This window comes from Pristis pectinata, chromosome 8 (assembly GCF_009764475.1).
Source record: "Pristis pectinata isolate sPriPec2 chromosome 8, sPriPec2.1.pri, whole genome shotgun sequence".
NCBI classification, from domain to species: domain Eukaryota; kingdom Metazoa; phylum Chordata; class Chondrichthyes; order Rhinopristiformes; family Pristidae; genus Pristis; species Pristis pectinata.
In genome coordinates, this window is record NC_067412.1 from 42533696 (window position 1) to 42547003 (window position 13308).

Sequence of the window (13308 nt, forward strand, 5' to 3'; positions counted from 1 at the left end):
ACGTGCCCACATTTCAAGAGTGAGCTGCTGGAAGATTGCTGTGGCTGTTCAACTGTAACCAAGAATGAATCAGGATCTTCAGGAAAGAAGAAATGTGGGAAAACACAGATTGCAGAAATTTATAAACAACGCAGTGCCTGGTGCCATTATGTTCCCCCCTATTATCACGACTGGCAGCATTATACCAAACTCTTTTCTGCCAATAAATGAAGTATTACCTGGGTTCCCAGTAACACTATAAATGCTGTCTTTGGGGGTGCTTTTGACAGTCCAATCTTCATCAACAAAGAATCTGTGGCCCTGAGGGTGGCACAGCCATTTCATTGCAGGTGGTATAGTTCCGCTCTGTGACAGACAGATCTGCCTGGCACTGCTCAGGAAGACACGCTGCAAGCAAAGGTAAATACAGAGGAGAATCAAAAACCAAATTGACTAACAAAACGCACAAAGTGTTGAATAAAATGTGGTTACTCCATGCTGAGTTAGCTCATCTTAATCAAGCCATGGTACAGAGAAATCATCATGGTTCCCGCTCCTGATCACCATCCATCATCAATCTCAATAAGGCAGGCTTTGGCTGTGACATCGTTGCTTACACTAAGCTCACCAGTCCCTACCCTCACTCTCACCCCAAAGCTTCCCAAGTTAGTACAAGGGTACATGCAATCATAAACAAACACTTCTCCCAATATGTTAAACAGACATTGTCAAGATCATAAGAGCTTCCAAATAAAGCAGACAAACTTGCTGGCATCCAGCCACTCCTCATTTTAAATATGATTGTGCCCTTAAGAATATACCCCAATGTAATCAATGCTTTCAGCAGAAACATTTAAAAAAAGTTATACAAGAAGCTTTCATGAACCCAATGTACTTTCTCACTTTTGTACCCCCAATATTATAAACTAACAGGGAGTATAAGAATGTAATCTCTCAAAGATCACTTCTTTTAACCAATTTGCTGGCAGTCTCCACAAGGGATCACTAAAATACTCCAGTATTGAGCCACTTGTTGCAGAACAGAGGGGCATCTTGTTAATCCCCAAGTTTAGAATATTAATAGGGAGCTCCCATTATAGATACATGCATTGTAAGAAAGCTGAAGTGGACGGACATCTTCAGTGGGCTTTTATTTTTTTGTAAGCCCTGTAATAGTTATCAAGCAACAAGAATTGTTTAAGTCTAAGAGCCTTCAACTGCACCATACAGACAGTGGAGTGCACTCTGCCTCCCTCCACTGGACAGCAACAGCAAGGCACAGATAGCCATTCGAGGAGGTGATAGAGGGACAATCACTCTCTAAGACAAACAGTATGCTCAAGTAATCTGTTATCGTTTCAATTTACTTTCCTGATTTATAGCACTGCTGTCACCATCCAGTTGAAGTTCATTCTGCTTTTTTTTCCCCCATTTCTGCTGTTTAACTGTGCATGTATGATGGCCTATATGCTATTTAACACCTAACCAATAAAAGAAAACATTTTGGGCCAGATCTTGTAGAGAAGCCTCTGTTGCCTCCTCACAAGCATCTTATTGTCAATAAATTTGGATATATCTGACTCAGTTCCCTCCTCTGAATCATTAGCATTGATTATAAACAGCTAAAGCCCAAGCATTGATCTTTGTAGCATCTCTCTAGTTACACCATGCCATTCCAAAGATGACTTCTATTCTTCCTACCCCCTGGATTCTCTTTGTTAACCAATTCTCAATTACCCCAATCCTAATCATGAGCAGCACCTTACTGAATGCTATGTGAATATTCATATTTACTACAGCTACTTGTTCCATTTCTGACTTTCCCTGCCTCATTTTTTTCCAACATGACTTCCCTTTTTATAAAGAATTGTTGGATTGCTTAATTATAAACATGTTTGAGATGTCTGCTACTACATCCTTAATAATAGATTCTAATAACTTCCTCAGTATTGCTGTCAAGTTAACTAATCTATAGTTCTTATTTTTTTCCATTCTCTCCTTTCTGAAACAGCAGTATTGCAGTTTCTACTTAATGAATCCATTATTTCTATAACTTCCTCTTAGGTCACCAAATCCAGGAGAGTTTCTTTACAAATAATAATTACTTTAGGATCTTCACTCTCATTAGAACTCTTGGCTCCCCACAATTTCTTGTACATTATTAGCATCTCAAATAGGCAAAATGTTTGCTGATAAACACCATCATTTCCTTATTTCCCTCTTCACTTCTAAAGCAATTCACTTCACTTATCCTTTTCCATACTGAGTGAAAAAAATAATAGATTTTGTACGTGATGCTCATTTACTCATGTATTTTGGTTCCTATTTTTTTTAAATCAATTTTTTGGTTATTCTTTGCCAGTTTATAAACCCCAATACAAAGTATCACCATTTTTTTGCAACCATGCAAGGTTCTTCCTTTAATCTAACACTTTTGATAACTTCTCCAGTTGGCCATTGGAGGTTTTACTTCTTAAGAATTTCCTTTCTTCATTGTGAATTTGTAGTTATTTCTTAAAACGTTTGTTTTTATTTATCTATGCCCTATCTATTAATCTAATTTCCTAATCCACCTCTGCTGGTTTGTACCTCATGCCTCTTTAGGTTCTTCAATTTAAACAAAGCCAATTAGTTTCTGATTTAATCTCTTTGTGATCAAACATTAGTAAATTCTATCATATAATGATCACTCTTACCCAGGATTATTTATTGCAAGATTATACTAACCATCAAATCTTCACAATTCTAGACATAATCAGTTCCTGAATTTTGTTCTTCTGACACAATGTACCTGAAAATCAACTAAAATGTGTTCCATGAATTCATTCTCACTATTTTTGCCAATTTGTTCCAGTCTAGTCTACTTGAAGATTAAAAACTCACTGTGATTAATGCATTACCCATGCTCTATGCTCCTCCAAATCCACTGATTTTAAACTCTGTTCAACATTTTGATTACTACTGATAAATTACTCCCACCAGTGTTTAAGAATATAGAACAGTATGGCACAGGAACAGGCCATTGTTCCTCCCACCTCTTTGAGGGACTTAAAATTATGTTGCTCCAGCCACATCAACTCTGCCATTCAGCTGCTTAACCTACTACTGCTACCTACTCAGCACTCTGTCTTTGCTCTTATTTACATTTTGTCTATCTTTCCTAAATGTTGGGAATCCTGGAATATTTAGCACCTAAACTTGTCACTCTACAACCTTGTTTCACTAGTTACTACTAGATCAAATCCATTTATCTCAGTTATTTGCTCATATAACTACAGTGGTCACACCAGTTGTTAAAATATATTTTTATGGTGGCATACCATAACAAAATGTGTATTCAACAACTGGTGTGTTAAAATCCAGTCTCCTCTCCCCTTTAATATCTCACTAAGTCTGATCCCACTCTCCCCTCACCCTTCAATATTTTATCAATTCCACTCTCTTCAAATCCATTGAAGATAGTACCTCTGGGACCCTGCTCTCCAGCACTACCATGCTCCTGTTCCCTGTCTATGGGGCATACATCACCACTAACCAGGGCCCTGCTTCAATTATTTAAAGTTTTGTAAAGCAATAAACTATAGATTCTGTAAATTTGAAATAAGAACAGAAAATATTCATCTACTCAGAGAGTATCTGTGGAGAGAGATAGAGAGTCAATGTTTCAGATCAATAACTTTTCACTGGAACTAGATACAGTTAGGAAACAAGTGTGTTTTGAACTGCAAGGAAGGAGGAGAATTTCCAACAACTACAGTGTTCTATATCCCACAATACCAGCACTGTGTTTTCTCTCTCTCTTTACTCATCTTCTAGTTGCATCTCCTCCAGATGGATCATTTGTAATTAACCTTCTTCTTTCAGCCTGCAGAACCACTGCTGCATCATAGTCTCTGCTGGTCTTCAGCCTATCAGACTTTCCCTTTGCTCTGTCCACTCCATTTTTCTGAGATTTACTACCTTATTTAATTCTGATGAAAGGCCATGACCTGAATCGTTACTGTTTTTCTCTCCACAGATGCTGTCTGGCCTGATGATTACCTTCCGCATTCTCTTTCTTTATTTTAAGGTTTCCACCACCAAGTCACATCAGGTTTAATCAAGTGGCCATGAAAGCCACCTGTTCACAGGCGAGTCTTAACAGTGTTAACAGGTTGAGGGTGGAGAGGCTTCAAAGCCAGACACAACTGTATTCTAATCTGCTGCATTTCAAGTACACGCATGCATGTGCACACAGACATGGTGCATTCTGCAGCAAACATCAACAGAAAGCAGGGACCGTGGCTGATTTCTCTTTTATTTAGTTGATTTCTCCAACAGATATGTATTAGGGAACACAGGAAATCTAGATGCTACTCACAGTCATGAAATGGAGTCTTCTGTGCAGACTGATTTTAATGCGGATTGCCGCTGCCACATACATCTCTGCCATAGTGGCAACAGAGATGGCATCTCCAGCACATTCACCAAGGTTTACTGCACTCAGTGCCATGTTAATTGCAGATAGGTAGCTGCCACCCAATTTGCCTAAGAGTTACAAGAAATAAGATAGCGGTTAACAATGAATCCAAACTTGTGAATAAGATAATGCATGGAGATATCACTAAAATACTGGTTAAAAGAAAACAAAAATTCAGAGTATCCTTTATATAACCAGCACTACCCAGCACCCCTATCCTGTCACAGGCCTGCATTATTCTTAATGCAAGACCATGATTTGAGAAAGCTAAATGTGGTGTACAACTTAATTTTTACCAGCAATTCATTTCTTTCACAATAAAAAGGAGAACTGCTTTACTCAAAACGCTCTTCAACTCTCAACTCCCAAGCAGAGGGTTGTGGTGGAAGGAGTGCCCTCGGATTGGAAGGCAGTGACTAGTGGTGTCCCGCAGGGATCGGCTCTGGGACCTTTACTTTTTGTGATATTTATAGATGACTTAGATGAGGGGGTGGAGGGCTGGGTTAGTAAGTTTGCAGACGACACTAAGATAGGCGGTGTTGTGGATAGTGTGGAGGGCTGTCGGAGCTTACAGAGGGATATTGATAGGATGCAGAGCTGGGCTGACAAGTGGCAGATGGAGTTCAATCCGGAGAAGTGTGAGGTGGTACACTTTGAAAGGACAAACTCCAGGGCAGAGTACTGGGTGAATGGCAAGGTACTTGGCAGTGTGGAGGAGCAGAGGGATCTGGGGGTTCATATTCACAGTTCATTGAAAGTTGCCTCACAGGTGGAAAGAGCAGTTAAGAAGGCCAATGGGATGTTGGCTTTCATAAGTCGCGGGATTGAGTTTAAGAGCTGCGAGGTTATGATGCAGCTTTACAAAACTCTAGTTAGGCCACATTTAGAGTACTGTGTTCAGTTCTGGTCGCCTCATTATAGGAAGGATGTGGAGGCATTGGAGAAGGTGCAGAGGAGATTTACCAGGATGCTGCCTGGATTGGAGGGTATTGAATATGAAGAGAGGCTTAAGGTGCTAGGGCTTTATTCACTGGAAAGGAGGAGGATGAGAGGAGACATGATAGAGGTATATAAAATATTGAGAGGAATAGATAGAGTAGACAGTCAGCGCCTCCTTCCCAGGGCACCAATGCTCAAGACTTTATGGCTTTAAGGTTATGGGTGGGAGGTTCAGGGGAGATGTCAGAGGGAGGTTTTTCACCCAAAGAGTGGTTGGTGCATGGAATGCACTGCCTGGGGTGGTGGTGGAGGCAGATACATTGAACAGGTTCAAGAGCTTGTTGGATAGGCATATGGAGGAACGTGAGATAGAGGGATATGCGGGAGGAAGGGGTTAGGTAGTGTGAGGGTGGTCTGATGGACAGCACGACACGGTGGGCCGAAGGTCCTGTTTTGTGCTGTATGGTTCTATGGTTTATTATTTCCTTTTCTTTATGTTTAACTTTTCAAACTGGAATACACTATAGTACAGTGCTCTTCGGGAAAGAAAACACAAAAACAAAAAAACACAAGAAAACAGGAGCAGGAGTAGACTACTGGCCTTCAAGCCTGCACTGCCATTCAGTATGATCAAGACTGATATATACTTGCCTCAACTCCTCTTCTGTGCCAGTTCCCCAGAACCCTCAATGTTTCAAATATTTATCTAACTCCACCTTAAATATATACAAGAACACTGAGGGACATGGGTTAGAACTCTTCCCCACTCCCTGGTTACTCCAGTGAAGCTCCACTACCCAGGCAAATTGCGAAGTGGAAATGTCAATTCTAGAGCAGAGTTGTGCCCAGTCATGAGTCTAAATGGCAATGATGACAGCATCAATCAACAGTCAGTCCTGCCAAGTCAACCAAGAGACTAGAACCAAAAGTAAATGCATTCACCTTTTTAAAAAAAACTGGAGCTCTCAAGTTGAAACTCGTTTCCTGCCTATATCTACAATTGTTTACAGTTCTAAACACAACAGGAAGGAGGCCTGAAGGCACTGAGGGAGTTGAAAACTGGATTAAACCTGACCTCTCAAATGAACTTGAAAGATGCATAGCCTCATGGAAGAGCACGAAATTTCTGCTGGTTTTCTTGCCAACCCTCCATTACCTTGTATTATCTCACTTGCTGCTTTTGGGACCAGATGTACAAGCTGGTTGTGTGTGTCCTTCATTACCACAGCAACCACACTTCAAGAATAATTAACTGTCTATGGAGCACAAGGCACTATACAAGTGCAGTTTTCTTCTTTCACCTACAAAAACAAAACTTGGCCTCATTTAAAATTGACATACATTTTCTGGCAGGGGCCACAGGTGTAGGAATCCAGCTTCACTGAGGCCAGCTGTATACCAGAGTTAGCATTCTATCTGGGAACTGTAAACCCACCATCGGCTAGAGTCTGACACTGTCCTGATCTCTTTGACATTCTAGTGCAGTATCAGTTCCATTGATGGCTGAACCAGTTCTATCTCAATATTGTCTAATATCTTCTGCATGGATTCATAATACAGTGAACTGGCTATCAATTCTACATTTCTCTTGTTCCTCTGAAACATGGATCATAATAGGCTGTCAGACTAATTTCAGAATCAACTGTGGACTATTCTGATGCAAAACTGTATTTGCCTTGGTCACTGTACACTCAATATTATTCAAAAATTCTTTCAATTTTGTAAGGATCACATACCAGTCATGTGAAGCTGCTGCAGCTTGTGATAGACCAACGCAGCCTCCCGAGTGCACTTCCTCATGTCATCCTTCAGCTCTTGGTTCTGCCTGAAACCACCAGCTTGTGCTGCAAACCAGCGCCCGATCCAGAGTCGCTGCAGGATATGCCGGATGATGTTCCACATCAGGCTGCAGGCAAAATCTAAATTGGAAGTTGGCAGAGGGCGCCCCAGTGCTTTCAAACAAATCCAGAGGTTCTGGGAAGCCTGTGCAAAATCACCCTGATAAAAATATCGACTGTTAATTTTCCAGAGATTTCAAAATATTGCTGCTCTTTGAACAAAATAATTGCCCCTCTTTTTTTCCCTTTGCAACTGAAACCACAGAATTCTACTGACATGTAATTCCAAGTACAACATTTCTCCAAGTGAGCATGCTACAGACAGACTAGCCTGGTCACGGTAAGTATCAGTGGGTATGGTGGCATCACAGCCTGGGTAGACTCTCGCCTTCCTCTCTACTTTTGAGCATGAGCCTGCCTCAGCACATGGAACTCCGGACTGCATTTGGGATTGCAAATCAATCTGGTTTTCCCTCTTTGGACCAGGACTGCTGAAGTCCACTGATCCATGTACAGTTTGGCGCACCAAGATAAGCCATAACTTGAACTATTCTTACAACAGAGATCAAATTATTAAGAATCTTTACACCAGGATAAGTAGCACGAATTATATTGAAAAAGACAGCAATATAACTAACTGATTGGAGGTAAATTTGTTACTCTGAGTGGATGACATCCAAGCAGTTATGGATCCTCAGAATGTGATTGTTCTAAAGGCGAAGAGAAAATTCTTCATGAATCCAATGCACAGAAAGAAATAAGCTGATTCAAGTGCAAAATATTAAACCTTTAATATCATACCTTTAATATTATAACCCTAATTTTCTCAGATTTGGGATGAGCAAATGCTAACATATACTAGTGTTATATCTGTTGGCTTACCTATAGGGAAGATCTTCCTGATGTTCTAGCCCATATTTATCCCTCAATCAATAGATAATCACAGTGCTGTCTGTGGGAGCTTAAATGTGTGCAATCTGACATTTCCTACATCACAATAGGAACTGCATTTCAAAGATTACTTCATTTAAGTCTAAAACTCTTTGGGACATTCAGAAAAGGATATGAAGGTGTTAAATAAAGGTTTTCTATTTCTTCACACGGGAATCATAGGCTTCTGCTCTGGCTTGATCTTTATCCTTGGGATATACTAGTCACTGAAAATGTCTGAAGTGATGCAAGGCGGCAATTCTTCACAAAAGCAGAAATGCAAAATACTACTTGTGGCAACTGAACAGTAATAATTAACGTGCTTGGAGCAAGGTCAGGGAGTAAAGATGATGCAGAAAAATTGTTTCCGAATGGCAATGAATCCATGACAGATTCAAAAAATGTTGGTCTGGAAATTCTTTGCCTGGCACAACATTTTTATGGCCACTTAACTGAATTTGACTGGAAACTTGATTATATTTACTTTATGCAAGTAAGGCACACTTCTGTAAATAATAGGATCATGCTCCATACCTATGGAGACCACTCAGCAACACAATAAACTGGTGTACAATTACAACTAATGCCATGTGGGCGATTTTGTAATGTAACTCAAAGGCATAGCTTGCACAGGCCTCTACTGCACAAGCAGGTCATAACAGGAGTATTAAAGCCTACTTTGTATTGCTTAATTTCTACCTGGGCCACTGCCAGGGAGTCCAGCAATGAAAATTCTTTCAGGATGGATCGCTTGCTTACTGTACTGCAAGTTCCTCTTAACATCCTCAACAATCCCATCTCCATTGATGACCTTCACAGCCCCACCTCCTGCTATCACGCCCACCATGATCTTTCCCAGTAACCCCAATTAAAACTTCCACTCTACCTCATCTTCCCCAATGCCCCTCCTAACCTATTCTTCCATTTGCCCTCTTCCTAATCTTCTCACTGACTAGCCTCATTCCCATCCCACCACCCTGAGATCTTCTTTCCATCCTCGCAACCCTAATCTCTTCCCTCTGACATTTCGTTTTAGCATCAATAAACCTGCAAGTGCAGAAATTGCAGTTCTAATAATGCAGGATGTTCAAAGTGTTAGAAATACATTGGAATTGGAACAAAACACTGCAGGTACTGAAACCTGAAATAAAAACAGAAAATACTGGAAATACTCAGCAAGTCAGACAGCATCAGTAGAGAGAGAATCAGAGTTAAAATGTTTCAGGTCAATAACCTTCATCAGAACTGGAAGTGAGAAAACAGCTTGTTTAAAGTTGCAGAAACTGGGAGATGATGTGGAGAAAACAAAGGGAATGTCTGTGATAGGGTGGAGACCAAAGTTGTCCAGGAAACAATCATTTGCAGGACCATCACAATATACAAGGGCAATCAGAGAGAAAAATGAAACAATAGATGTTGCTGATCTACTGAATGTTTCCAGCACTCTTTGCTTCAGATTTCCAGCAACTGCTGTGTTCTGCATCTCACTGTTCCAACATGTTCTTTTGTTTCTTTTATCTAAATGCCCTAATTTAACTATCAACTAAACAACACAAATTTAAAAATTTTTTTTTTTTTAAATTTTATTTACAGCGCGGTAACAGGCCCTTCCGGCCCAATGAGTCCGCGCCGCCCATTTTAAACCCCCAAATTAACCTACCCGTATGTCTTTAGAACGTGGGGGGAAACCCACGCAGACATGGGAGAATGCACAAACTCCTTACAGACAGTGACAGGAATTGAACCCCGATCGCTGGCGCTGTAATAGCGTTGCGCTAACCACTACACTACTGTGCCACCCATTATGCTGCTCGGACAACCTCGTTCACACTGGATCACAGACATTCCCTTTGTTCTCTCCACCCCCTCCCTTGCTGCAACTGAAAACAGGCTTGTTTTCTCGCTTTTCTAGTTCTGATGAAGGATATTAACTAGAAATATTGACTCTGTTTCTCTCTCCACAGGGCAGTACTGTACTAGGTAGTACAGCTACCTCACAACTCCAATGACTATTGTTCAATCCTGATATCCAGTGTTGTTCATGTGGATTTTGCACATTCTCCCTGCGACCACAGTGGGCTTTCCCAGATTCTGTGTTTCCTCCCACAACCCAGACATGCAGGCTGTTAAGCTAATTAGATGACTGACAATTGCCCCAGTGCAAGCAGGTGGGTGGTAGGAGAATCAGAGTTAATGGACATGTGTGAGAGAATAGCTTAAAGGAAGTAAGTGGGGTAACAAGACCTATGGGAATACTTTGGGAGCTGGCAGCATCCTGATGGCCTGAACATTACAAACTTGATTGAGTTTTTTTTTTGAGGAGATGAGGAAGGTGATTGAGGATAGGGCAGTGGATGGATTTTAGTAAGGCATTTGATTAGGTTGTTCCAGAAGATTAAAATGCATGGGATCCACAGTGATTTGAATTCAGAATTGGTTTGCCCAAAGAAGACAAGAGGGTAGTGATGGGAATGTGTTATTCTGGCTGGAGGTCCGTGGTGTTCTGCAGGGATCGGGGCTGGGGCCTCTGTTTGCGATGTATATAAATTGCTTGGACGGAAATGTAATGGGTGGGTTAGTAAGTTTGCAGACGGCACAGAAGTTGATGGAGTTGTGGACAGCATAGAGGGCTGTCAAAGGATACAGCAGAATATAGGGCAGAGAAATGGCAGATGGAGTTTAAACTGACCAAGTGTGAGGTATTGCACTTTGGGAGGTCAGATCTTGGGGTACAAGTTCATAGCTGACTGAAAGTGGCCATGCAAGTAGATAGGGTGGCAAAGAAGGCATATGGCATGCTTGCTGTTATTGGTCAGTGCACTGAGTAGAATAGTCAGGAAGTCATCTTGCAGCTATACAAAACTGGTAGGCCATATTTGGAGTACTATGTTCAATTCTCATTGTCCATTACAGGAAGGACATTGAGGCTTTGGAAAGGATGCAGAAGAGGTTTACCAGGATGCTGGCTGGATTAGAGGGTATGAGCTGCAAGGAGGGATTGGACAAACTTGGGTTGTTTTCTCTGGAATGTTGGACGATAAGGGAAGACCTGATATGTTTATAAAGACTATGAGGCATAGATAAGGTAGACAGTCAGAATCCTTTTCCCAGGGTAGAAATAGAGGAAATGCATTTAAGGTGAGGGGGGAAAGTTTACAGGAGATGTGCAGGGCATTTTTTTTAAAAACACAGGTAGGTGCCTGGAACAGGCTGCTGGGGGAGTGGTGGAAGCAGAAACGATAGTGACGTTTAAGAGGCTGTTAAGACGGACACATGAATATGCAGAGATTGGAGGGATATGGATCATGTACAGGCCGAAGTGAATTCAGCACTGTTTGGTGCAGACATTGTGGGCCAAAGGGCCTGTTCCTATGCTGTATTGATCTATATTATAATGGCCCTCTTCAATGCCTTAAAGTAATATGAAAAATAATTAGGTGCTGCCCGACCTGCTGAGTGTTTCTGGCATTTTCTGCATGTTGGAATATCAAATTCCCGGGGCTTCCATGAAACTGGCAAAGCACCCTTATGGCCACCTATCCCTGTGTCCCATCAATCTAACACATGGGAACATATGCTAAAGATTTTAAAATATATTATTCTTTTGGATTTCATAAATTAATCAAAGGTTTTAACTTAATTCTAGTGAATAGGAAGAAACAAATTTGAAGCAAATGCAGAAAGAGAGGGAATGCATCATTTTTATCCATAGTAAGTTATCCTTACAAGGTTTAGGCCAGCCTTTTGTTTAGCCAAAGTAAATCATCCTTACCCTCGCTAGGTCCAGATCAGCCTGCTTGCGGTGCCTCCAAAACAGGACAGATGATTCAGAGTGCAGCCGAGTGACTGGCTCACCGTATACAAAGATCTTAATGAATACGATCAGGACAATTATTCCATTAATTAACCAAAGGATCAGTGTTGGCCAGACCCAGGAAAACCAGCTGGAAGAAGCTATTGGAAAAAAAATTACCTAAATTTACTTGCTAGGCAGATGAGTTGTTGATGCAAACAGTAACCAAATATCATGGAACAAAATAAGGGATCACTGAGCCCACCAGAACTTCTACCTCAACACACACTTACTTGGATTAATCTATTCAGGGAAACTTGCACAATTATTTCCAAAAGCTTCCAGAACAAAAATTGGAGAACAGTCGTCCATCCTCACTATAGCATACCAATAGCAGAGAAAGCTCTTTTACAGGTCTGTTAAATAAAGTTAACCTGCTTACTCAATAAACCACTGGCTTCAACTAAAGTGAAAATAATGCAAAATGCTTTTCCATATTCTCAATGTCATTCTTTTAAACTTTCTGCAAGGAAATAGTGCACACCTCAATTAAACACTGACAAACTTGCAAAAGAAAGACAAGATATTTAATTTACAATTATTGAAAGAATACAAAAAAATGTATTAATAGAAGCCTAGCAAAATTAAAACTAGCAAAGAGAACTAACAAATCCAGCACTTAATAACGTGAGGAACAGTTTTTAAAATTGAAAAAATAATACATTGATGCTGAGCTTTGAAGTATTATGCTCCATGGTACAAAAGAAATGATAATGATGCAGGCTTAAATTACGCTCTACGAGTCCCTCCCAATCCCTATTTCATAGAACCACAGAACAATACGGCACAATACAGGCCCTTCGGCCCACCATGTTGTGCCGCCCTTCAAACCACACCTAAGACTATCTAACCCCTTCCTCCCACATATCCCTCTAACTTAATTCCTCCATATGCTTATCTAACAATCTTTTGAACTTGTCCAATGTATCAGCCTCCACCACCACCCCAGGCAGCGCATTCCATGCACCAACCACTCTCTGGGTGAAAAACCTCCCTCTGACATCACCCTTGAACTTCTCACCCAATACCTTAAAGCCATGTCCTCTTGTTTTGAGCATTGGCACCTTGGAAAAGAAGCACTGGCTGTTCACTCTATCTATTCCTCTCAATATCTTGTATACCTCTATCATGTCTCTCCTCATCCTTCTTCTCTCCAATGAGAACAGCCCTAGTTCCTTTAGTCTCTCCTCATAATCCATACTCTCTAATCCAGGCAGCATCATGGTAAATCTCCTCTGCACCCTTTCCAACACCTCCACATCCTTCCTATAATGAGGTGACCAGGACTGCACACAGTACTCCAAGTGTGG

At 41.0% G+C, this 13308-nt stretch overlaps 1 protein-coding gene across 4 annotated transcripts in view; it reads right to left on the minus strand.

Annotated features, from left to right (window-relative positions):
• Window positions 1-13308, minus strand: part of srebf1 (sterol regulatory element binding transcription factor 1) — a 48439-nt gene that overhangs the window by 16486 nt on the left and 18645 nt on the right. For all 4 annotated transcript variants that reach the window (XM_052020885.1, XM_052020886.1, XM_052020887.1 and 1 more), the window contains exons 9-12: window positions 11918-12099; window positions 7114-7375; window positions 4340-4506; window positions 219-387 (exon numbers count right to left, since the gene is read on the minus strand). In XM_052020885.1, coding sequence (XP_051876845.1) covers window positions 219-387; window positions 4340-4506; window positions 7114-7375; window positions 11918-12099 — 780 coding nt within the window. The remainder of the gene's footprint in view (window positions 1-218; window positions 388-4339; window positions 4507-7113; window positions 7376-11917; window positions 12100-13308) is intronic.